Source organism: Laetiporus sulphureus (genome assembly GCF_001632365.1).
Source record: "Laetiporus sulphureus 93-53 unplaced genomic scaffold LAESUscaffold_40, whole genome shotgun sequence".
In the NCBI taxonomy this organism is placed as follows: domain Eukaryota; kingdom Fungi; phylum Basidiomycota; class Agaricomycetes; order Polyporales; family Laetiporaceae; genus Laetiporus; species Laetiporus sulphureus.
In genome coordinates, this window is record NW_024468549.1 from 323,370 (window position 1) to 346,169 (window position 22,800).

At 51.8% G+C, this 22,800-nt stretch overlaps 9 protein-coding genes across 9 annotated transcripts; 4 read left to right on the top strand and 5 right to left on the bottom strand.

The window, feature by feature from the left end:
* Nucleotides 1–112: 112 nt before the first annotated feature.
* LAESUDRAFT_762016 (uncharacterized protein) lies at nucleotides 113–847 on the bottom strand (the record flags this gene model as incomplete). Its single annotated transcript, XM_040913013.1, has 2 exons — nucleotides 113–369; nucleotides 421–847. 2 exons carry the CDS (start codon nucleotides 845–847, stop codon nucleotides 113–115), a joined length of 684 nt encoding a protein of 227 aa, XP_040761184.1.
* Nucleotides 848–3,642: 2,795 nt separating this feature from the next.
* LAESUDRAFT_369592 (bifunctional 6-phosphofructo-2-kinase/fructose-2,6-bisphosphate 2-phosphatase) lies at nucleotides 3,643–6,226 on the top strand. The gene is made up of 15 exons (XM_040902203.1): nucleotides 3,643–3,876; nucleotides 3,929–4,023; nucleotides 4,098–4,117; nucleotides 4,175–4,234; nucleotides 4,284–4,304; nucleotides 4,354–4,406; nucleotides 4,454–4,675; nucleotides 4,725–5,076; nucleotides 5,131–5,259; nucleotides 5,311–5,439; nucleotides 5,497–5,557; nucleotides 5,609–5,700; nucleotides 5,758–5,774; nucleotides 5,826–5,933; nucleotides 5,986–6,226. Exons 1-15 carry the CDS (start codon nucleotides 3,695–3,697, stop codon nucleotides 6,104–6,106), a joined length of 1,662 nt encoding a protein of 553 aa, XP_040761185.1. The 5' UTR covers nucleotides 3,643–3,694; the 3' UTR covers nucleotides 6,107–6,226.
* Nucleotides 6,227–6,346: 120 nt separating this feature from the next.
* LAESUDRAFT_814726 (uncharacterized protein) lies at nucleotides 6,347–8,641 on the top strand. The gene is made up of 3 exons (XM_040914621.1): nucleotides 6,347–6,811; nucleotides 6,867–7,227; nucleotides 7,288–8,641. Exons 1-3 carry the CDS (start codon nucleotides 6,484–6,486, stop codon nucleotides 8,228–8,230), a joined length of 1,632 nt encoding a protein of 543 aa, XP_040761186.1. The 5' UTR covers nucleotides 6,347–6,483; the 3' UTR covers nucleotides 8,231–8,641.
* Nucleotides 8,642–8,933: 292 nt separating this feature from the next.
* Nucleotides 8,934–10,625, top strand: LAESUDRAFT_762019 (uncharacterized protein; the record flags this gene model as incomplete). Its single annotated transcript, XM_040913014.1, has 3 exons — nucleotides 8,934–9,186; nucleotides 9,241–9,601; nucleotides 9,665–10,625. 3 exons carry the CDS (start codon nucleotides 8,934–8,936, stop codon nucleotides 10,623–10,625), a joined length of 1,575 nt encoding a protein of 524 aa, XP_040761187.1.
* Nucleotides 10,626–11,084: 459 nt separating this feature from the next.
* Nucleotides 11,085–13,369, bottom strand: LAESUDRAFT_369391 (glycosyltransferase family 8 protein). The gene is made up of 4 exons (XM_040902201.1): nucleotides 12,677–13,369; nucleotides 12,418–12,622; nucleotides 11,765–12,341; nucleotides 11,085–11,692 (listed from the first exon to the last, which is right to left on the bottom strand). Exons 1-4 carry the CDS (start codon nucleotides 13,094–13,096, stop codon nucleotides 11,476–11,478), a joined length of 1,419 nt encoding a protein of 472 aa, XP_040761188.1. The 5' UTR covers nucleotides 13,097–13,369; the 3' UTR covers nucleotides 11,085–11,475.
* A 1,043-nt stretch (nucleotides 13,370–14,412) lies between these two features.
* LAESUDRAFT_659915 (NAD(P)-binding protein) lies at nucleotides 14,413–15,412 on the top strand (the record flags this gene model as incomplete). Its single annotated transcript, XM_040904835.1, has 5 exons — nucleotides 14,413–14,475; nucleotides 14,539–14,780; nucleotides 14,849–15,049; nucleotides 15,111–15,175; nucleotides 15,234–15,412. 5 exons carry the CDS (start codon nucleotides 14,413–14,415, stop codon nucleotides 15,410–15,412), a joined length of 750 nt encoding a protein of 249 aa, XP_040761189.1.
* Nucleotides 15,413–15,653: 241 nt separating this feature from the next.
* LAESUDRAFT_738302 (NAD(P)-binding protein) lies at nucleotides 15,654–16,733 on the bottom strand (the record flags this gene model as incomplete). The annotated part of the gene is made up of 5 exons (XM_040910878.1): nucleotides 15,654–15,835; nucleotides 15,911–15,975; nucleotides 16,057–16,257; nucleotides 16,345–16,589; nucleotides 16,671–16,733. The coding sequence occupies 5 exons, from the start codon at nucleotides 16,731–16,733 to the stop codon at nucleotides 15,654–15,656; spliced, it is 756 nt and encodes a 251-aa protein (XP_040761190.1).
* A 621-nt stretch (nucleotides 16,734–17,354) lies between these two features.
* Nucleotides 17,355–18,604, bottom strand: LAESUDRAFT_814731 (putative short-chain dehydrogenases/reductase; the record flags this gene model as incomplete). The annotated part of the gene is made up of 5 exons (XM_040914622.1): nucleotides 17,355–17,777; nucleotides 17,858–17,922; nucleotides 17,997–18,197; nucleotides 18,248–18,492; nucleotides 18,542–18,604. The coding sequence occupies 5 exons, from the start codon at nucleotides 18,602–18,604 to the stop codon at nucleotides 17,596–17,598; spliced, it is 756 nt and encodes a 251-aa protein (XP_040761191.1). The 3' UTR covers nucleotides 17,355–17,595.
* Nucleotides 18,605–20,332: 1,728 nt separating this feature from the next.
* Nucleotides 20,333–20,593, bottom strand: LAESUDRAFT_621907 (kinase-like protein; the record flags this gene model as incomplete). Its single annotated transcript, XM_040903281.1, has 1 exon — nucleotides 20,333–20,593. A coding segment is annotated over one exon (261 nt), but the record flags the coding sequence as incomplete, so codon positions are not given.
* Between the last annotated feature and the right edge of the window lie 2,207 nt (nucleotides 20,594–22,800).

A 22,800-nucleotide genomic window follows, 5' to 3' on the forward strand; every position in this document is an offset into this window, starting at 1 on the left:
CTCAAGGTCCTGCTTGCATCATTCGCACATCGTTTTTTTCCATCTATCAGCACTACAGTAGAGCCTTATGTCATAACGGTGTACTCACTTCCGCATTCTTTACTAAATATGTTCAATCTGATTTCGTTGCACGAGGGTAAAGGCGGTGGGCAGTTCTAAGGGACACGTACACCAGATAGGCAAACATGAGCAGCATGACGACTGTAGTACCAATGTCGACGAAGGCCAGATCATCTAGCCTGCCCACAGGTATGGTGACATCGAGGGGGGCACCGGATGATGCCAGAGGTATTAAAGAGATGCTGAGAGAGTTAAAGCGCTCAGGGGATATATAAGACTGTAACGGTTGGGGGAGAGGATGAGGGCCCCCTAAATAGTTCGAACGTCAGATTGAAGTGATCGTTGGGGGTGGTTACTTACCAACGGTCTCGCACGCCCAGAAGCCGACGGGCTGCGGTATGTGAATGGTGTGGTAACCGGCCTGCGAAGCGGAGACGGGCGCTCCATACCTAGCATGCAGAGGGACGTCGACGGCGAGCTCGAATGCCTCCAGCGCTGCGTCCCGCGGAAGAGCAACATCCAGCAACAAGACGCCCGGCTCCGAGTCCACCGCATTCACCGGCTTCTCCAGGTCGTCGCTGCCTCTCAGCTCGAACGAGTAGCCCGCGCGCTGCGCAAGCTCGTACCAGTCGGCATACACATCCGGAGGCAACAGCTGCATCAGGTGCAGGCTGCAGTTCGCACTCGCATCGGACCAGTCGCGCTGCACGGTGATGCGCGTCGAGGAGGTGAATTGGAAGCCTTGCGGGACGATGAAGGAGCGCAGGGACGCGAGGGGGGCGGCCATTATTGTTATTGTTGAGGTGACATATGTGGGAGACAGTAGGCTGAGGCGCGGACTTGATGCGAAAATCAGGAGGCGCCCGTCGCTGGTCTGTCGCGGTCACATGAGCGCGCCAACCGGCACGCACGTATCTTCTCACTTTGCGGAGCAGCGGTACACACTGCAGACATGAAGCGATTTGCGCATGTGGCAAATGCTTAGCAAATGTCGACAGGTTTTTTGCCTTTGTGATCTCAATTTGCTACGGTTCCTTCCCACATTCCGTATTAAGTATTTGCATATAATATGTTGGAGGCAGAAATTTAATATCATATATTTAAGAAATGACACCATTTTCAAACTCACCAAATACATTTAGAATTTGAGTGCTGTTGAATGTAATCATACATTTTGAATTTCAAACTATGACATGTATAAAATATCCAGTAGCAGATGAAGGTGATTATGCCTACATTCTACTTCCCTACTGAAGTCATTCTAGCCAAGATTACTAGAATGAAAGTCATTCACCGTAATTACACCTTCATCTGCTACTGGATATTTTATACATGTCATAGTTTGAAATTCAAAATGTATGATTACATTCAACAGCGCTCAAATTCTAAATGTATTTGGTGAGTTTGAAAATGGTGTCATTTCTTAAATATATGATTTTAAATTTCTGCCTCTAACATATTATTATGCAAATACTTAATATGGAATGTGGGAAGGAACTGTAGCAAATTGAGATCACAAAGGCAAAAAACCTGTCGACATTTGCTAAGCATTTGCCACATGCGCAAATTGCTTTATGTCTGCAGTGACAACTACGGTGTGAATCTCGTCACACCATGTCGGACGTGAGCATAACGAAGGCGAACCTGCATCTCATGATGATCCTTGCGGAGGCAGGAAATGAGATCGAAACTGAGAACAGAAAGCCGGCCAAGTCCCTATTCTAACAGATTGCCACCCGTGCACACCTACAGCGGAAAATATATGAGCAATTACATATACCGACAAAATGAATTCTGCGGAAATCGAGGAAAAAGTGGATGGATGCAGGATACAGTGAGTGTGCATCTCACAAAAAAGACAATATATTCAAAACCTCCCCGTATCCATCTTCATCTTGCAAAATAGGGTCTGCACCTTCTCCTCCCACTTCAGATCCTCCCGAAGCACCCAGCATATATATCCTTGGCCGTCTGCGTCGGGGATCATGTACACGATATACCAGGGTTTGCTCGCGATTGGCTGCTTGGAAGGCGCGATTGCTAGCTTGGATGCAGGGAGGGCGAAGAGTACACCAACTATTGCAAGTCCTCACAGATCCGCGCCGACTTATAAACCCAGCAATGATCCCTGCAAACATTACCGCTTCACCCTCAGGGACAAAGAAGTAATATCATCCCTGGGACTATGCTGGTCTCAGCTGAGTGAAGCTTTAGCATTGGCCATAGCCTGGTTCAGCAGCTGGAAGGTGTTGAAAGAGGATAGAAGCTGCGGAATTGGGCGACAAACCTGCTTGTACCAAAGCGGCAGATCAAGTTTTTCGAGATCTCCATTGTACCTCATCAAGTACAAGTGGAAAACATACCAGCTCACGACATCGTACACCACAAGCTCGCGGTGAGATTCGTGACGCCGGAGCAGGAAGAAGTTAGCGCAGACCCGAAGGCTTTTTCTGAGTATGGCGCGAAGTATTGTAGACGCAAACTCTTCAAGCCTGCCACTATAAGGTGTATTCCGACGAGTCGTCGTGGCAGAATTTGGAGCAGCAAACGCGAGGAGATGGACCAAACCTAAGAAAGACCCTCAACAACAATGACTCGGAGAGCGTACTTGGCTGTAAGGTCTTCCTGTAATGGAAGATGTTAGAGCGTGAAACACACTTCATGGCGTATACGCGACTCCTAATCAATGAACTTCTCTGCTGCCCATGTCCTCGGGCGCGTGGCAAAGGCAGGAGCGTGTTTGTACTTCATCCACGGCTGATCTTCCAACTCCGACGATGTAGCCTAGATAACAAAGAAAGGTGATCATGGCTGGCCGACATTCTGCCGGCGTCTTCAACTTCTCGCTCGTATCGGCTCAAGCGCGAAAGCATAAAGGAGTTGCTCATCGCGAGCACTCTGCCAGACTTCTTGTGCTCTATCGACAAGAAAACGAAAGACTTCTTAGTATTAGAACAAGATATTATACGATCGGCTTGTTCTTGGTGGAGAGTGGGCTTCGCCTGGGTGAGAGGCGGCACAAGCAGGTACCGCATTAACACCGACTTGTCTGATGAATGGCAAGTCAACAATTGGCTCATTTCAGTGCATTCTAGGTATTCGTGTCACTTACCGATCTCGGGGTAACTGGTACCGGTCCACGGTGTGCCAGTGTGACATTAATGGAAGAAGCGTACGAACTCAGCAAAGTCATCCCGAACGAAGACTGATCGCTGTTCGATGAGCTCAGAAGCGTAAGGACTCGCAGAGGCACATTGCTGCATGTCATCGATATCATCCGTTTTGATAGACAACTCAACGACGCTCTCAGAGAAGATCTCCGCGTCCAGCGAGCTTCCGTTTCTTCACAGGCATTCGTGAAGCTGCATGAGCTGCATCTCGTGAGATTCGAGCGGCCCTACTGACATAGACGTTCCGTGATATATGCAGACTAGTCGTCGCAGGTGTCTCGAAGGTGATGGTCGCAGAGATTGATGGAATTGCTGAACATCTCGCTTCCAAGTCCCAACCGAGCGTTTATCTCATCTCAGATTAGCGCCGAGCGCGCCCATCCCAAGCAACGTGTGTGCTGCATTGTGCTCTCCTTCCCAAACCCATCCAAATCACACATATATCTGCGACAAGTCTTATCGGGATGTCAGAGTCTCAACCGCCATCTTCGCCGTCTTCTCCCCCCCTCTCTCCTCGAGATCTCGCTCACGTCGACGGCGCTCTGGAGATGCACACGAGCAATGGTGTGGGCGTGCACACGATTGATCACCTTCAGGTCTACGCGCCAGGTGCTCCTCCAGCAATGTTCGTTGCTGGAGGTCCCATGTGAGTGCTCAAAATAGTTCATGTTACATCAATTTATCGCGATGAGCTTTAGGCTTAAGCAGTTTGACCAGTCGACTGCTGGTTCAAGCAGAATGTCGTCTCAGGCTGCAACTCCACCGATGTCTGTAGTCGGTATTGGGAACAAAGGTGAGAGAGCCCGTGCTTCAGCTTCAAATGTATGTCTCAATACCTGTCAGTGGCGAAACCCGACTACTCCGAAGCGAAGATTGTTGTAGCCACGGTCTGTAGTCGTGGGAGTTCATCTTAGCGCATTGAATTATTGAACGACATGTGACAGGTTGGACTGCCTGCCCGCGGAAAGTCCTATCTCAGCAACAAGCTCATGCGTTACCTCAAGGTCTGTCTCGCTCGCTGTCATCTTGCATGATGTTTAACGTGCAGGATAGTGGTTAGAGTATGATGTCAAGGTAAATGGTACCTAGCTCGTCCTTTGGCAATGGTCCGAAGCAACTTCAGGTCTTTAATGTCGGGCAACTTCGCCGTTCACGTGCCAGACAGAAAGCTAAGACGTGAGTTGGCAAGACAGGGAGTAAACGTCGACTGACATCCGTAACAGTAGTGGCATGCGAGAGAACCATAGCGCGGAATACTTCAGCCACCAGAATGAGGAAGCAACCAAGCTCCGTGACAGTCTTGCGGAAGATAGTTTGGAGATGCTCATCCAGTGGTTGAAGGATGGCGGAAACGTTGGGATTCATGGTAAGTCACCTTGGTATCACGTATTTGTGCTGATGCATACCTCGAGTGAAGATGCAACGAACAGCACGCGTAGTCGGAGGTACAGCGGTGAACCCACCTACATGATCCCGTGACTCATGCTCCCACAGGGCAAAGATCCAGGAACGGGTAGCGAAGGAGAAAGGCTTCGTCACGATCTTCCTCGAGTCCGTCTGCGATGACCCTGCCGTCATCGCGGCCAACGTTGCTCTCAAAGTCAGCTCAGGTGATCCGGACTACAAGGATATGTCTCCCGAGGAGGCGAAGGCGGACTTTTTGCGACGCATCAAGGCTTATGAACGGGTCTACGAGACGATCACGGAGCCGCATTTATCGTACCTGCGCATCATCAATGTCGGAAATCAAGTGGTAATGAACCATATCCGCGGATATTTGCAGAGTCGCATTGCGTTCTACCTGATGAACTTGCACCTGAAGCCGCGAAGTATATTCATGTCAAGAGTAATACCACAATCCTTCAGTTGCCTTCTTGACTCGCTCACGATTGTCACGCAGCATGGCGAGAGCCAATTCAACGTCGAAGGCAAGATCGGCGGCGATGCACTGCTGTCGGAACGAGGATTGGCGTACGCAAAAGCGCTCCCGGCATTGATCACCGACAACATCGGCGATGCTCCATTGACTGTCCGTGCATTCAACTCTCCCTTAACCATCTGGCATTGACTGTTTATGTAGGTTTGGACTTCTACGCTGCAACGCACAATTCAAACAGCACTGTACCTGCCATACAACAAGTTGACGTGGAAATCGCTGGACGAGCTTGACGCGGGTGTCTGCGATGCCATGACATACGAAGAGATTGAAGTATGATCTCGCAGGAATTGGAGCGCTAGCCATTATGCTCACTGCTCCCTTGAACAGCAAGCGTACCCGGAGGACTTTGCAAACCGGGATGAGGATAAGTTCAATTATCGGTATCGAGGTTTGTGTCGTGCGCTTGGCTTCGCCTACGTTTATAACACCACTCTCGCAGGCGGTGAATCATATCGAGACGTTGTTGTGCGTCTCGAGCCTATCATCATGGAGCTCGAGAGGCAGGAGAACATTCTGATTATAGGTCACCAAGTACGTCGCACCGTCCGAAATGATAGTGCTTCTCGTGTCTAACTGACTGTCATCCAGGCGATTCTGCGTTGTCTGTGAGCCTGATTCGTCTCCCTTGTAAGACTCACATGTTTAACTGCTCCCAGATACGCATACTTCCACGATTTCCCACAAGACGACTTACCGTACATCAAGATCCCGTTACACACCGTTATAAAGCTCACACCAAAGGCATATGGTTGTGACGAGGAGAGGTATGCATACACGCTATGTCCATCTTGTCCAGTCCCCTCTAATATCTTCAAGGTACACTTTGCCGATCGAGGCAGTCGACACGCATCGGCCAAAGCCGCACAGCAAGTCGCAGCCTGGCGAGGTCCCGCTATCCACTTCGAAGCGGGAGTACTTCGCCGATCCGAACGCTTGATCGCTTTCGAACATGGGCCATAGGTATATACCGCATCGTGAGTAGAAGTAATGCATCCTTGTAGCATATCGACGGCAGGTATTGGGCACGCCGCACACCGGCTAATGAGGGTTCATTGTCTCTTGTATCAAGAAGATTACCTGATAGACCCCATATGTGTAGGAGGCAGCCCTTTCGCCGTCACCGTAGGTAAACATTACAAACCGTGCAGCATGCTATTTTTGATGTGATGCTAGAATATGGAGCAGGAGCATGGTGCAGACACGCTCACCACGTTGCGATCACATGCTATACACGCGAAGCGGCATTTAAACGAGTGCTGCAGCTCTTATCATTTCCCCATCATCCACAGACTACAACGACGCTCTCAGCTCGATATGCACATTTCCAGGGCATTAGTGTTAGTTGGTCCGCTGGAGGACCACGAGACGGGCTTTGTGAAGCTCCACCAATGTCTCTGGGGCAAGGGTGGTTCTATGGACGCAGAACTCTTTTCCGAGAGGCCAGTCGTATCGACCGTTGGGTCTGATTTCATACACGACATGAATAATCCACCTTTACGAGTGTTGACACTTCCGGAACTTTCGATTCAGCCACAAGCGATGCTTGTTAGAGAGGAATATGAAGAGGCGTTGCGGTACTTCGATCTGCGCTACTCGAGTAATCCGTCAGGCGGGGTGCTCATCACAGGCCATCCTGGTATCGGTGCGCTACGTTCAGTACCTCTGTAAAGTGTTGCAGCTAAATCTGCGACTGATAGGCAAGTCAATCTTCTTGCGATACATTCTCGTCATGAGAATCCTACGAGGCGAGCCCACCTTATACCAGCATCAACCGGACTCCATGTTCCTGTTCCACGCCAAAGGTGTCTTCCGTCTACCGACGGACAGGTTGGAAGCAGTGTCGCGGGCTGCTCACCTTGAACAATTCTCAGACGCTTTCGCCCTCGTCGACGTCGGCGACGAGTTAGAGGAGCCAGCGAAGAACCTTCTTTCACAGTGGTCTCCTTTCTTTCTCGTCGCAGCGGTACTTCCAAGAACAGGCGAGCGGCCGTGGATGAGGATCAGAAAGATGAAGCAGTTTGTTATGAATGCTTGGTCGTGGCCAGAAATCGTTATTGGGTTGGTCTGCTTCGCCCTCGCGTTGTTCCTTTCTCACTGATTATATGTCACTGCATCCAGCAATACCTTGCAGCGGCGCGAGCTGTCCGAATCTGTTTTGTTCGACGTTTTTACCAAATTTGGACCCGTCCCTCGTGTCTGCTATCAGTTTGCAGAAGGTCGATTCCTTGACGAGGACATGGAGGACTGGAACAAGAGGGTAGTCGCACTCTGTAAAAGCATTCCATCCGGGTGGAACTCGCCGACAAACGTACTGGCGCTGGCGGCCCACCCGGATTTCGACAAGGTCTTCCTTCTCAGGCCGCATGACTCTGATCGTCGACAAGAGGTTTATGATGTTATCAGTCGTCACATCGGCAGACTCATACTGGACATGCACATACAGCTCCATGGAGCCCAGACCTCTAAGCTATACGACCTGTTGCACGATGGCGGACAGTCTCCCAATCTAGCGGCCGCAGTTCTTTTCGAGCATTTCTTGTGCAGTTCGCCGACCCGGTGCATCGAAGGACGGAAAATCCAAGTATATCGCAAGATCAGATACTCCTTTGACGAAAACGTCGTTGCTGGGTCGGCGACGACGATAATGCAATACGTGGACAAACTTCCGCGCCGCTACGATGCATTCACCAGCCTGAGTGCCGACAGCGGAGAGATTTTATGGCTACCAAATTCTCCGGCCTTCGATGCATTCTCGGTCTTCTTCCGTTCAAGGGAAGGGTATCGGACTCCCCACAAACATCTTGGCGGACTATCCGCAGTGATCCTGATCGCCACTTTTGCTCGCCGGCACCGCATACCGACCAGGGCCCTTGAAGCCCTAGCGTCCCGTTTTCCCGAGGATCGTCAGCCAACCACGGACTGTCCTTGGTCTATTGTGTTCATCGTCCCGGAAGGACAGAAGTTAGAGTGCTGGGTTGACAGTGAACTATGGGCAGACAAGCTGGAGGTGGTACTTTGCCGGATGGTCGTGACTGATGATCGTCTCAAGAAGAAACTCTAATATTTTCTCTCCCCTTTTTCGCTGCTGTTTGTCTGCTGACAGTACTTTGCATACATTGTGATGTACATCAACTCACCAAGTGATACTACTTAGGTTTGACATTTGTACAGCCCCCACTAATATCTCCAAGGCACACTTTGCCGATCGAGGCAGTCGATATGCATCGGCCAAAGCCGCACAGCAAGTCGCAGCCTGGCGAGGTCCCGCTCTCCATTTCGAAGCGGGAGTACTTCGCCGACCCGAACGCTTGATCGCTTTCGACCATGGAGCGTAGGTATATATCGCATTGTGAGTGGAAGTAATGCATCCTTGTAGCATGTCGACGGCAAGCATTGGGCATTGCCTGACAGACACATATGCAGAGGAGGCAGCCCTTTTGCCGCCACAGTAGGTAAACATTGAAAATTGTGCAGCATGCTACTTTTGATGTGATGCTGGAATATGGTGCAGGAACTTGGCGCACATATGAGGCTGCAAGGTTCTTTCGTGCTCATCAGCACGTTGTGATCACATGCTATGCACGCGAAGCAGCATATAAAGCCGACACCGATTGCTGCTGCTCTTATCAGTTCCCCATCATCCACACACTATAACGACTACACACACTATAACGACTCTGTCAGCTCGATATGCACATTTCCAGGGCACCAATGTTAGTTGGTCCGTTGGAGGACCACGAAACGGGCTTTGTGAGGCTCCACCAATGTCTCTGGGGCAAGGGGGATTCTATGGATGCAGATCTCTTTTCCGAGAGGCCGGTCGGATCGACCTTGGGTCTGATTTCATACACGACATCAATAATCCACCGTTACGAGTATTGACACTTCCGGAACTTTCGGTTAAGCCACAAGCAATGCTTGTTAGAGAGGAATATGAAGAGGCGTTGCAGCACGTCGATCTGCGCTACGCGAGCCACCCGTCAGGCGGGGTGCTCATCACAGGCCATCCTGGTATTGGTACGCTACGTTCAATACCTACGTACAGTGCTCCGCTAATAACTCGACTGATAGGCAAGTCATTGTTCTTGCAATACGTTCTCGTCATGCGAATCCTACAAGGCGAACCCATTTTGTACCAGCATCAACCGGACTGTGTCTATCTGTTCCACGGCAAAGGCGTCTTCCGTTTACCGACGGACAGGCTGGAAGCAGTCTCGCGGGCTGCTCAGCTTGAACAGTTCTCAGACGCATTCGCCCTGGTCGACGTCAGCGGCGAGCTAGAGGAGCCAGCGAAGAACCTCCTTTCGCAGCGGTCTCCTTTCTTTCTTATCGCAGCGGTACCTCCAAGAACAGGCGAGCGGCCGTGGATGAGGATGAGAAACATGAAACGGTTTGTTATGAAGCCCTGGTCGTGGGTGGAGATCTTTATTGGGTTGGTCTGCCTCGTCGTCGCACGGTTGTTCCTTTCTCACTGATTGTACGTGATTGCCTCCAGTAATACCTTGCAGCGGCGCCAACTGTCGGAAGCTGTTCTGTTCGACATTTTCACCAAATTTGGACCCGTTCCTCGTGTCTGCTATCAGTTTGCAGAAGGACCACTGCTTGATGAGGACATGGAGGACAGGAACAAGAGAGTACTCGCGCTCTGTGAAATCGTTCGATCTGCATATCCGATAAACGTACCACAGCTGATGGACCACCAGGATTTCGACGAGGTCTTCCTTCTCAGGCCCCATGATTCTGATCGTCGGCAAGAGATTTACGATGTCATCAGTCCTCACATCGGCAGACTCATAATGGACTTGCACATCCAACGTCCTAACGGATCCTCTATCCCTACTAAGCTATACGACCTGTTGCACGATGGTGGACAATCTCCAGATCTAGCGGCCGCAGTTCTGTTCGAGCGATTTTTGTGCCATTCGGGCAATACGTGGATCGAAGGACGGAAAATCCAAGAACGAGATAAGATCAGATACTCCTTTGGAGAAGGTGTCATTGCTGGGTCGGCGACGACAATGATGCAATACGTGCTCGAGTTTGCGCGCCGCTTCGATGCATTCACCAGTATGAGTCCCGATAGCGGAGAGATTTTATGGCTACCAAATTCTCCGGCCTTCAATGCGTTCTTCGTCTGCTTGTCTTCAAGATATGACGGTGGATATGACGATGAATATGGCATTGTACCCGAAACTCCCAGGGAATTCTCTACAACGATCCTGATCGCCACTCTTGCTCGCCAGCACCGCATACCGACCAGGGCCCTTGAGGACCTAGCATCCCGTTTTCCCGAGGATCGTCAACCGACCACGGACCGTCCTTGGTCTGTTGTGTTCGTCGTCCCGGAAAGACGGAATTTAGAGTGCTGGGTTGACAGTGAACTATGGGCAGACAAGCTAAAGGTGGCACTTTGCCGGATGGTCGTGACTGATGATCATCTCAAAAAGAAGCTCTGATATTTTCTCTCCCTTTTTCGCTGCTGTTTGTCTGCTGACACTACTTTGCATGTATCGTGATGTACATTAACTCATCGAGTGATTTTACTAGGTTTGAAAAAAAAAAGATATAGCAGAGACGTCTTTTAGGACATTCCCTCGGATCGATGCATTTGGAGCAAAAGAGATTCTTTGTGCACTTTGGTGAAAGATTGGGCGTGTTCGACCATCGGGTCCGATCTCATTCCCGACATCGATAACCCGGCCGCGCGAGTTTTGCCACTCCCAGCCACCATTTGTCCCTTTTAAACACGCATATTAGCAACCGTGATTGTTGCACTTCGCCTTGTCGACTAATCCATCCTGTTGATACTCGGGTTCTACGAATGTTTGCTAGCAATCGGTGAGTCTCTCAGGCTTCGACACGCACTTGCTGTCAGGTTGAAATGCTGGGACACTCACTGTCTGCTTTTTACGGGCCACTTGCTTTGAGGATGCCCATGGACAGTGTGTAGCGATCTTCATCGCTAGCCTGGCTCATCAGCATCGCATACTGGCCAAAGCCTTTGCACCTTCAGAGGATCGTCAGCCAAGCACGGAACACCCTCAGTCGCGGTCTGTTGTGTTCATCAGTCCTAAAGAATAAGGGTTCGAGTACTGGATTGACATTGCAGATTGGGGCGGATAAATTCGCAGTCTCGCTCTGCAGAAGGCAGGATATCGATGCCGAGTTCAAGAAGAAATTCTGAATGTCGTTTCTACATGCCTCGTTGCACGATACGGCTCCCGTCAGATCCCTGTAATGGCTCATTGTATAATAGAATATTACCTGATTACATTAAGGTGACCCACGGACATGATTCACATTCAATCATGACTCTGCTTGCCGCGAGGCTCGCTCGTCAGCAAACACGACCGTTTCCACCGTCTCGATCTTGAGCGTGCCCATCGGGCGGTGAGCGTTCAGCCATATCCACTTGAAGCCAACGTGGTACTGCACTGCCGGCCACCACCGCTGCGTGAGGCGGTTCGTGGGGTCCGCCCAGCCCTCCCACTCATAATAATGCGGCGTGCCATCCAAGCAGTTACTGAAAAAGAACCTCATTTGAGCACAACGTAGACCTCCGACAGCGGTTAGAAAAAGGAAATTGGCGACGTACAAATGCAACATCTTCGGAAGCACCGCACGCCCGTCTTCCGGCGTGTCCTCAATGTGAACCTGCATCGCGAGCTGCCGCTCCTCTGACATGTCGTCCTCTCCGAGGCCCGTCGCGTACATATCCATCAAGCAGCTCGAGACCTCCCACGCAAGTGGCAAATGCTCCACGACATCCGGCCGATGACTCACGATCGCCCACCAATACCCCTGGTCGCCCAGCTTGACGTCCCGAAAGTGCCCGTCCTCCCCCGGCCCGCCGTACATCGCCTCGAACGCCTGCGGACCGAGCGCAGGCGGCGCGGGGTCGGGGTCGGCGGACGAGCGCATGAGGCGGAGCGCGCGGAGGCGCGCGAGGTCGAGCAGCATGATGCAGGAGCAGATGCGGTTTGCGTGGTTCCATTGCGGGGCGTGCTGGTCCGGGTGGGTGGGGATCGCGAGGGCGGTGCGCGGCTTGAGGTGGGAAAAGACGTCCCAGAGGAGAGCGGGGTCGGAGATGAAGAGTGCGTCGGTGTCGATGTAGATCACGCGGGGGACGGAGGCGGGGAGGATCTCGTGGATGAAGAGTTTCATGAGCCCCGCTGTAGGCGTTCGTGTGAGTGTGTGTTTCTCCACATCCCATCCCACCCAAGAGCGAAGGGGAATGCGATCACTTACGCGTGCCGGCGGAGTGGTCGGACGTGATGGTGCCTTCTCGTTCTATCCGTGCGAGCATGGCGGACCACGAGAGGAGATAAAATCGGACGGTGATGTCGTGTGTGGGTTGTTTAACGAGTCGTAAACGGCCCTCGAGGTACGCCTTTGCTGGCTCGTCGCAAATGATGTGAAATTCGACAGGTTTAGATGTGTACATTAGGATGGACTGGCTGCAGGTAAGAACACGAACACGACATCTCGGTGCAACGGACATGCACACCTTTATCAGTATGGCACCTTCATTGGCCGAGTCCTCCGAGAACATTATGAAGGAGAATACGATAGGCTCCGCAGTAGCTGATACGGCGGGATTATCGAGTGGATTTCCATCGGAAATTTGCATGGGCCGAGCATGCGAAGCGGGGGATCTAAGCCCGCCGTGACCGTGCTTCAGCACATGTGCAGCCGGCATTGGGGGTACGTAGTCGTCTTCAGCAGACCAGCTGTGGAGCTGATCGCCACTTTCATGCCTAGAGAAGAACGCGTACGAACAGCAGATGGTGAAAGTTGCAATAAGCAGAACGAGTTGTTTCAGCCGGAAAGGCCGATGACGGAAGACGTTAATTCGTGACCACCGCTCAGATAACGATGAACTGCCATGCGCAGGCGAAGATCCAAAGAGTGGGTTGTCAACGGCCATCGCAGTAGCTCAGAAAAGGAGTCTCAAACCCAGATTAGACAAGAGGGTATATGTTTAAAGTCGTCTTTCATCTTTATCTGTTAATCAAGATGCTGCCAACAGATGTATGCGCCGAAGAATGTTTCGATAAACAGCCCCATAGCTGCATTGGTAGCCAAGCCGCCTATAAATCGCCTATGGAGCGCATATTGACTGCAGATTGTATTATGAAACCGAAAATTTCCGGCAAGTAGGACGAGAAGGGACCCTCGCTGCCCAGGCAACAGATGAATGAGTACGCGAAAAAGTGAACGCGCCCGTGTCCGCAGCCGCCGCGACCGCACGTGACCACTCAGCCACACACGCGTTTCGGACGTTTCCGAGTAAATTCGACCACTTGAACGTCCTCTGTTGTCTTCTCCACTATCCTGCACATTGGATATTTGATGAGCTGCATACCACGGGGAAAATCTGCGAAGTTTATCGCTATGTCTGCTGCTTGTAATGGGTAATTGGCGCTGGTCAGCTCTTGACTACAGGAGCTTAGTGTACGACCTGGCCAAGTCCTACGGCACGAACGTTGCGCACAATGAGCCACCCATCTCTGTGATTCGTCTTCGAGCTCATAATACGAAGGAGCAAGTTGCGCAATGCCTGTACGCCACCGCGTGGCGCGAAACGCCATGGCCGAATGCCTCGGGCTGCTTCGTGAGCTTTGCTAGAGTCTGCCTATTCTGCCTCAGAGAATCCGAGTTGAGGCTAATCAGTCGCTGATCACGACGTGTTGATCGGAAGCATGGGAGAAGTGGTCTTCAAAGAGGTATCTTACCGTCTTGTCGCGTCTCCGAAACACTCCTCCCCGTTGAAAGGAGACGTAGAGATCTCCGATGCTGTCTCCAAGGTGCTTGCTGAGGACCTCGGGCATTACAAAGACAGCTTCGGTGCGTTAGTCATTGACGGCGACTATGCAAGCATGGCATCATTGCCGTTCGTCGACTCGCAATGCTTTCACTTTTCATCAGCTGGTTACGTTTCAGATCCAAGTCGGTGGCGTAGACATGCGACTTTTCGCTCCTTTTATGGAACTATCAGCTTACTAGTTGTATCAAACCTCGCCATCGTCGACGTGGTAGGCGCATTTTGGTTGACAGCTCATGCGTCTGCACCACGTCTGGTAACAGCCCTTCAGTCCGACGTCATTCGGGTGGGAGAGACGTCCTGCTGAATAACCCCCATGGCCGAACCCCCGAGCCACGATAAAGAGCGAGCTTGCAAGGGGCGAGAACGCATCCGAACTCTGACAACGCCCACCACTGTAGTACATCGATACATACAAGATGCCATCTTACCTGATCACCGGTGCCGGAAGAGGACTCGGCTTGGTTCTGGTCCGACAACTGGTGAGCAGCCCTGTCTTTTGATCCAGGGTAGGAGGAACGAATATTCATCGTATGCTTGTGCAGCTCAAGAAGCCGGACACCTTCGTCATCGCAACCGCGCGCAAGCCCGAGGCGTCGCAAGGGCTGCAGAGCCTCGCTAAAGAGTACTCCAAAGACCGTCTCGTGCTGTTCCGATTGGACGTGCTCGATTTCGCCAGCTACGACGCCCTCGCGGCCAAAGTTGCGCCTCTCCTGCCCAACGGCCTGGACTACCTGATCAACAACGCCGGAGTCTCCTACCAAGACTACATCCCCTTCGATAAAATGTTCGTACACTAACCCGCTTGCACTTTCCACCGGGAAGCGCGCTTAGACCCCATCATATGATAATCAGCGATCTGAAACTGTATGAGGAAGAGCTCCGCGTCAACGCCATCGCGCCGATCCACGTCACCCGCACCTTCCTGCCTCTGATCCGCAAGGGCAAGGCGAAGAAGATCGTCTTCTTCACCTCCATCCTCGGATCCATCACGTTGGCTACGAACTGGTCCGACCTGCAGCCCGTGTACAGCGTGTCAAAGGCAGCCCTGAACACGTGAGTCGATTCGTTCCGGTCCGTGGGTCGTCTGTTCGTATCGTGCTGATGCGTTGGTTAGCACGGTTCGCTTGTGGGCTGTGCCACTCGCCAGCGAAGGCATCGCCACCGTCCTCTTGCACCCGGGTACGTCTCCCTTTGTCACTAGAGATCGCACACGATCGCAAATTGACGGGATACACAGGCTGGGCCGGCACCGATATGGGCAACAAGAACGACGCGTACTTCGCAGAACGCAAGATCCCTGCTGTCAAGATTACGCCTGATGAGGCCATCGAGAAGACTCTCAAGGTCATCGATGACGCCCCGCTTACGGGCGACATCAAGTACTACAACAACGACGGTACCGAATTCCCTTGGTGATGACGGGAGCTCCCGGCGAAGTTACTAGAATGAATCCCAGGATGCTGTAATTTTTTCGGTCGACGGATCAAGTGTACGTGTGTAAGCCTATCGATGTGCTGTGCCGATGCGCAAGTGACGATGTTTCACCTCTTTTGAGCAAGACGTTGTAAGTATCCATCAAGTAGAGCATCGGTACCCAAGCAGCTGACTCTTCAGTCCTGCGATCCCGGACAACACCGACCAAACTACACGCTTCACTTCACCAAGGCAGTTCTCTCCCATCATAGGCACTGAACCTGACCGCACTCTCCAAACGCGCAGCTTGAAAGACCTTCACGCACCCATGCGCAGACTCGCGCGGTGTGATCTTATTGAGATATATACCATGCTCGCTCAGGTAGGCGTCCGCGTCGCTGTTGCCCAGATCCGTCTCGACGAACCCTAGCGGCGCACATCACCAGTGAAGTGAACGTCAACGTGCGCGTTGGCCGGTGGGAGAAGAAGTCGTGGACGTACCGGGGTGGAGCAGGACGGTGGTGATGCCTTCCTCGCTGAGCGGGACAGCCCACTTGCGAGCCAGCCTGAGCATGCGTACGAGCGCGATAAGCGAACAGCAGCCGTACCTCCCACGTAGATCGACAGACAGACAGATACACACGCACATGTTCAGAGCAGCTTTGGTGACTGAATAGGTGGGACCCATGCCGGGCCACTTTGGTGCAATTTCGAGCGACCCGAGGTCGGACGCGATGTGCACGATCTTCTTGATCTTCGCCTTTCGTATCAAGGGCAGGAACTTGCGCACAAGCTGTAGCGGACCGCGTAGGTTGACTTTGAACTCCTCGTCAAACAGCTTCAGGTCGCTAATCGGATAGCGTAGGGCAGGGCAGGATAGATTGAAGCTGCTCAGCGACGCTCCACATGGCTTTTCGCAACGGGCTTGGACTCACACGTCTTCGAACGGCACGTAAGCCGTGAAAGCCGTCGCCGCGTTGCTTATGAGGTAGTCAAGGCCCTCAGGGAGGAGCGCAATCGCCTCTTCGACCGCCCTATCGATGCTGACTTCGTCGGTCACGTCCAGCTGGATGCGAGACAGACGAGTCGGAGGGTACTGCTCCGCAAGCTCTCTCAGACCATCCGACGCGTTCGGACGACGAGCCGTGGCGATCACGAAATTGTCGGCAGAGCCGGCCAGCTTCGAAGGTGGTACATGATTCGGTGAGGGAGGTCGACGTTTAGTACCGATTGGAACTTGGAGGAGGAGGGCGACGCTTACCAGCTCTTGGGCGATGGCCAGGCCTATGCCCCTGCTAGTGCCTGTGATCAAGTATGAAGGCATGTTGCTGGGTCTGCAGCAAGGCGACTTGGGAAGACGGACGCGATAAATACCGGCACAGGAGGCGATAACAGGGCCATTCTCCAGAATTGGACGAAGGAATGGAAGGTGGCATGGTCATAATGCCTGCGATGGTCATTCCGGAAGAATAGAGAGAGATACACGTAACAATCAGCACAGAATGAACCCAATCACGGCTTCTGGAACTCAATAAATACCATAACGTTACTGCACTCCGTAAGCAGACGTCGCTATCCACCACGATGGACGTGAACTTTGAGTATATTAGAAAAGCGCCCTGCAGCTGGGAGGTTGTACTGATGCAGTAATAGACATCTGAGATCGAAATGCACGATTATCGTTCAATGAAGCGGCCCATTTACGAGCCATGCTGAACAAGGCCAAGAGCATCAGTGAGCGTACGAATCAGCGTATTAAGCAGATAGCAGGCCACACACGTATCTGAAATTGCTTTGCCGATTGTATAAGCAGAAATGTATGTCGAGAACTTGACAACGAGCTCGAAAGATCCCATGTCTGACGTGTCTGAAGGAAGCGGTGTTAACCTGTACGCGTGCGAACTTGTCGATGTACTGTTCCAAGGTGAGTTTAGCGCCATCAGTGCGATGATACCTTCGGTGTACAGACTCTGAATGAATCGTCGGCGAGTGAGTGTGAAGCCGGGTTCCATTCACAGACTGGTCGTAACCGACATTTCTCCTTCACTTCTCTCGAGCAAGACATTGCATCTATTCACCAAGAAGGAGGGCATCGATACCCAAGCAGCCGACTCTTCAACCCTGCGATCCGTGACAACATCAACAAAGCTAAATTACATGCCTCATTGGGATTCAGACAAGATGCTTCACCAAGGAACCTCCCTCCCATCGTAAGCACTGAACCTGACCGCACTCTCCAGACGTGCCGCTTGAAACACCTTCACGCAGCCATACGCAGACTCGCGCGGCGTGATCTTCTTGACATATATGCCATGCTCGCTCAGATAGGTATCCGCCAAGCTACCACTCATACCCGACGCGACGAACCCTAGAGAGGCACATCGCCAGTGAAGTGAACGTCAATCAACGTGCGCGTCGGCTAGTGGGCGAAAAATTTCCTAGACGCACCGGGGTGGATCAGTACGGTGGTGATGCCTTCCTCGCTGAGCGGGACGGCCCACTTGCGAGCCAGCCTGAGCGTGCGCACGAAGCGCTATAAGTGAGCGGCAGTCGTACCTACCGCATAGATATATATATATAGACGCACATGTTCAGAGCTGCCTTGGTGAGCGAGTAAGTGGGACCCATGCCGGGCCACTTTGGTGCAATTTCGAGCGACCCAAGGTCAGACGTGATGTGTACGATCTTCCTGATCTTCGCCTTGCGGATCAAGGGGAGGAACTTGCGCACGACCTGTAGCGGAGCGCGCACGTTCACCTTGAACTCCTCATCAAATAGCTTCAGATCGCTAAAACGCTGCTCAGCGACGCTCCGCAAGGGTTTTCGGGACGGACTCACAGGTCTTCGAACGGTATGTGAGCCGTGACATCCGTCGCCGCGTTGCTTATGAGGTAGTCCAAGCCCTCAGGGAGGAGCGCAGTCGCCTCCTCGACGGCCCTATCGAGGCTGACTTCGTCGGTCACGTCAAGCTGCACGCGAGCGAGACGAGTGGGAGGGTACTGCCCTGCAAGCTCTCTTAGACCTTCTGATGCCTCTGGGCGACGAGCCGTGGCGACCACGAAATTGTCGGCAGAGTCGGCCAGCTGCGAGGATGGTCGTCTCAACTGGGATTGGGCGGCATGCGATGCTTACCAGCTCCTGTGCGAGGGCCAAACCTATGCCTCTGCTGGCGCCTGTGATCAGGTATGAAGGCATGTTGCTGGATTTGCCGTAAGGCAACTTGGGAAGACAAATACAAGATATTCCCGCTACATCCGCGTCATTATACAGGTTCTTATCGTCCTGAAGCTCACAAGGCTCTCCGCCTAAAGTCGCGGTCTCTCCATTAATGTCTCGTCTCTCAAGTGATCGCTGGGACATGCTCGTCCGCGTCATGTCTCGTGATCTCCTCCCTTATGTTTTCCGTGCGCTCATCTGTCTAGAAAGGTTTCTTGAATCGTGTGATCGTGCTCAACCGCTGGGCTCTGCCGGCACCGGCCCTATCACCTTATACTGGAACTGGAGGTGATAACAGAGCGCGCGATTCTGAGGCCTCAATTCGACGAAGTAATGGTCATAATGGTCATAATGCGTGCGATGATCATTCCGGAAGAATAGAGAGATATACATGCAACCATCAGCTCTACCCACCGCTTCGAAATTTGGAGAAAATACCATGGCATCACTCCATCCGTAAGCAGACGTCACTGTCCACCGCGATGGAATTGACTTTTAGTTATGGGTTGTCGTATTGAAGCGCCCTAGGAAGCGGATCATGTTATCACACCGGAACTTTTATATCAGCTAGCTTGCAACGACACATCGTCGACAGTTGGCAGAACCGGTTCACCACGGGAGTTCCATCCCGTCGTACACATAGTGCTTGATAGAGGTCTAGAGACGAGCCACACAGTATTCAGGCCTCGATACACTCGATCGCGGGTTCGCAATGTATGTGCCTGCTGACCGGGATGTTATATTGATATAGGTAACGTTACACAAACATCTGCCGATAATCCTGGAGAAATGAGGTCGATCAGTGCTTAGTCAAGATTTGGACGAACCGGGATGTACAATCATGGTTCAGTGAAGCGGCTCATTTACGAGCCATGCTGAACAAAAACGTCAGTGAGCGCATCAAGCAGGTAGCAGGCCCACAAACGTATCTAGAACTGCTTTACCGAGTGTATACGCAGAAAGGTATGTTGAGAACTTGGCAACGAGCTCGAAAGATCCACATCTGACGTGATGCGTATGATATTCTTCACTTCGCCTTCCGGATCAAGAAAAGGAATTTGCGGACAACCCGCAATATAGCACGCAGATTGATCGTAAGACCTCCTACGAACCATTAAAGAGAGGACGTCAGTAGCAGAGCACGTCTGGATCAGAGTGAATGGCAGGTCTTTAAACGGGACAAATGTCTGGAACGAAACGCCAGCATTCAACTTATCAGGCAAATCAAACTAGTATAACGTACGCAGAATCGACGCTGCGTCATCGTTTAGAACAAAGGACGCCAGTGAAGCTAACTATCTTACATGCCAACGTGATTTGAGCTTCAACCGATCTTCGCGGTTTTCGCATTACTCTTTCCGAGTGGCCAAAGACCGCTGGATCCCATGCTTGGCCACGTTCCTATGTTCCCAATGGACACTCTGCGCATACGGAACCACCAATCCATTTGCGGTTTCTCACGCGTCCACAAGCACAGGCGACGTATGTGACGGGCTGAAAGAGCTTTTAGCAGGCATCGAGGAGATGAGATGGACAATACCTGATATGAGTATTTTGCACTCTTCTACCTGCCTCCTCTTCTGCCATCCGCTGAAGCACCTCTTTCATCATCGGCCGCTTCTCGGGTTCTGGGTCTTGCAACAGTTCGCAGATGACGAGCAACGTGTCGCGAAGCGGTGACGGTTCACATTCCATGCACAGCTCGTACACGACTTGCCCGACCGACCACAAGTCGGCCCGGATTGGACTGTATCTGGTACTGTCGACTTCTGGAGCGCTGTATTCCGGCGTTCCCCTATACCCCTCCAGCATATCTCTTGGCCCCTTGACACGGACAGACAACCCGAAATCGATTATCGTTAGGCGGCCGTATCCCAACGGAATCCGGATGTTGTCTGGTTTGATGTCCATGTGGGCGACACCATGATCGTGCATGAATTCCACGGCTTCAAACAGCTGTCTTGCTACCGGCCACAGGTATGTATCAAGGTCATCCATATCGCAGAGCGCACCACCGGCCGCTGGCGTCATGATCATTGTGCCCTTGGCAACTGGCCAAACGCGGATGGGCCGCACAGTATGGTTGGCCTGTGAGTCTATGCCTGCAAGATATTGCATAATTTTGACCTCCGTTCCGCCGCTCTTAACGAACTTCAAGCACGCCGATGGTAGTGCGTTATCAGAGCTGACGACGAAAGCGATGTGTGGGTTCTGCAAAGCATCGTCAGCGCAGGCAATCGATTTGAGTCAAACGTGGACGCACGTCAAAATCGAAAAATGCGATTTGGTATTTCATACTGTGAAGTACGGTCAAAACGTCGTCGTCGTCGAAAACGTTTCGATCGTTTATATCTTGAATGTCTTCTAGCTGTCCATCGTTGGATGCTGCGGAGCGTTTCCGGCCTCGGCCGATATGCAAAGATGAAGTGATCGCCTCAGCAACATATTCGCGGACTGCTTGCAGAGAATCCCTCTTAGAGAAATCGAGGGCGTCCTCAACGGATTCGATTTCTGACACAAGGTTGTACATCTCGTGCAAGAATGTTATTGCATCATTGTTCATCCTGAGATCGAAGGATTTCGATGAGATGTGAACCTGAATACGAATAAATGTCACTTCAAAGATTGATGGCGACGTTATCGTTAATCGTCTCTCACCTGTCCACAGTGATCCGGACCCGTTTGCATGACTACGTATCGTTCCGCGACGAGTTCCGCTGTGAGGTAGATGGCAACTACGAAGAATCGTGTCTGGGAGTCAGCTTTGAGAAGGTGAACGCCTGCGCGTGCAAAGGCGGTCGCTTGCAGCAGCATACGATAGCGGTCGCCTTCGTGGGATGCTACCTCCGCGATTACCAACGGGAAGTCGAGCTTGCTGGAAACGATGCTGAAGTCACTTTTTAGAGTATACTTGTACTTCCTAGAGGAGGGGTCGGCCCCGACGGTAACAAGCAAGGACAATCTTGAAGGCAACTCTCTAGAAAGAGTAAGACGGGAAGTTCTACTATCAGGTTCAGAATTTTACTGGAATTTCTCACCACCTTCCCTTTTATAAAAGAAAGGCGGATATAAGAAGTATCTTTTGAAGACGCTGGCTTTGAAGGACGATGAGCGGCGAGCGGCAATGCTTGCCATGACTGGAATGAAACAGTGAACGACATTGCACAGTTCCAAAAGCTCTTGATTATCCTTGACTATTGGATTTGAACTGGTCAGCGTATAGGGTGCCTGTGCCTCATTTGCATAACTGAGGGCAGCAATCCTGACTGCACATTAGAAGTCGTCATGACTGTCGTTCTATTGGAAATGAGATATGGTCATTAAGATACACTTCCAGCGACGGAGAAAATCATACCGCAGTATAGGTTCGCGCTTGACATAACTTCTGCGCCAATTGTAAAATCTCATGTGACGCATCCTCATTGCTCACGAATGAAGCACCATTTCGCTCAACGTCCTCGCGCGTCCAACGTCCTCGCACTTTCACTTTGACCTGCAGACACTGGTACAGCTCTGCCGCCAGTGGGTCTCTATTTAATTCGACGGGTACAGGCGCTGAAAATGGCAGAGAAGGGGAGCAATATAGGAATTGCTTGCACAGATCACTAAATTTCGCATACTCATCATTGGCAGCGCGCAAAGTTTGCCCTGCGAAGGTTTACGAGTTTGCAGGCTGTTATATTAAAAGTGGAAACACTACTCACGAACTACATCCGGCACGTCGTCGGGCACGTCAAGGCGGGTGTTGAGAAGCTCCTTGTGTGCCTCCGTCCACGCATCAGCTCCATAGAGGGCAAAATGCGCCGCCATTTGCCAGGTGATTACAGTACCTTCGAGGAGAAATGTGTTATGCCCCAGTTCCTTTAGCAGCCTAAATGTTTCCTTTAATGATGGGATGGTTTCCTCATCGACAAAGCGCGCCGCAGCTAAGGCAGCCTCAAAACCCGGCTTGAAGCGTTTGGACGACGAAGACGACAGTATCTCATCGCTGGGTCGTTTAGAAGCCTGCTGAGGACCTTGCAGGACACCGTGTTCTGGTGCGGTTCTGGGAGGTGTCGGGTTCAGTGACATGGTGGCTGTAGAGAGACAGTGAGATCGGAGACAGCCGATCTGAGATTAAACTCAAAAGTAGCGCCGTTGAGCGAATACGTGACGCCGCATTGGTGGCCATCGTC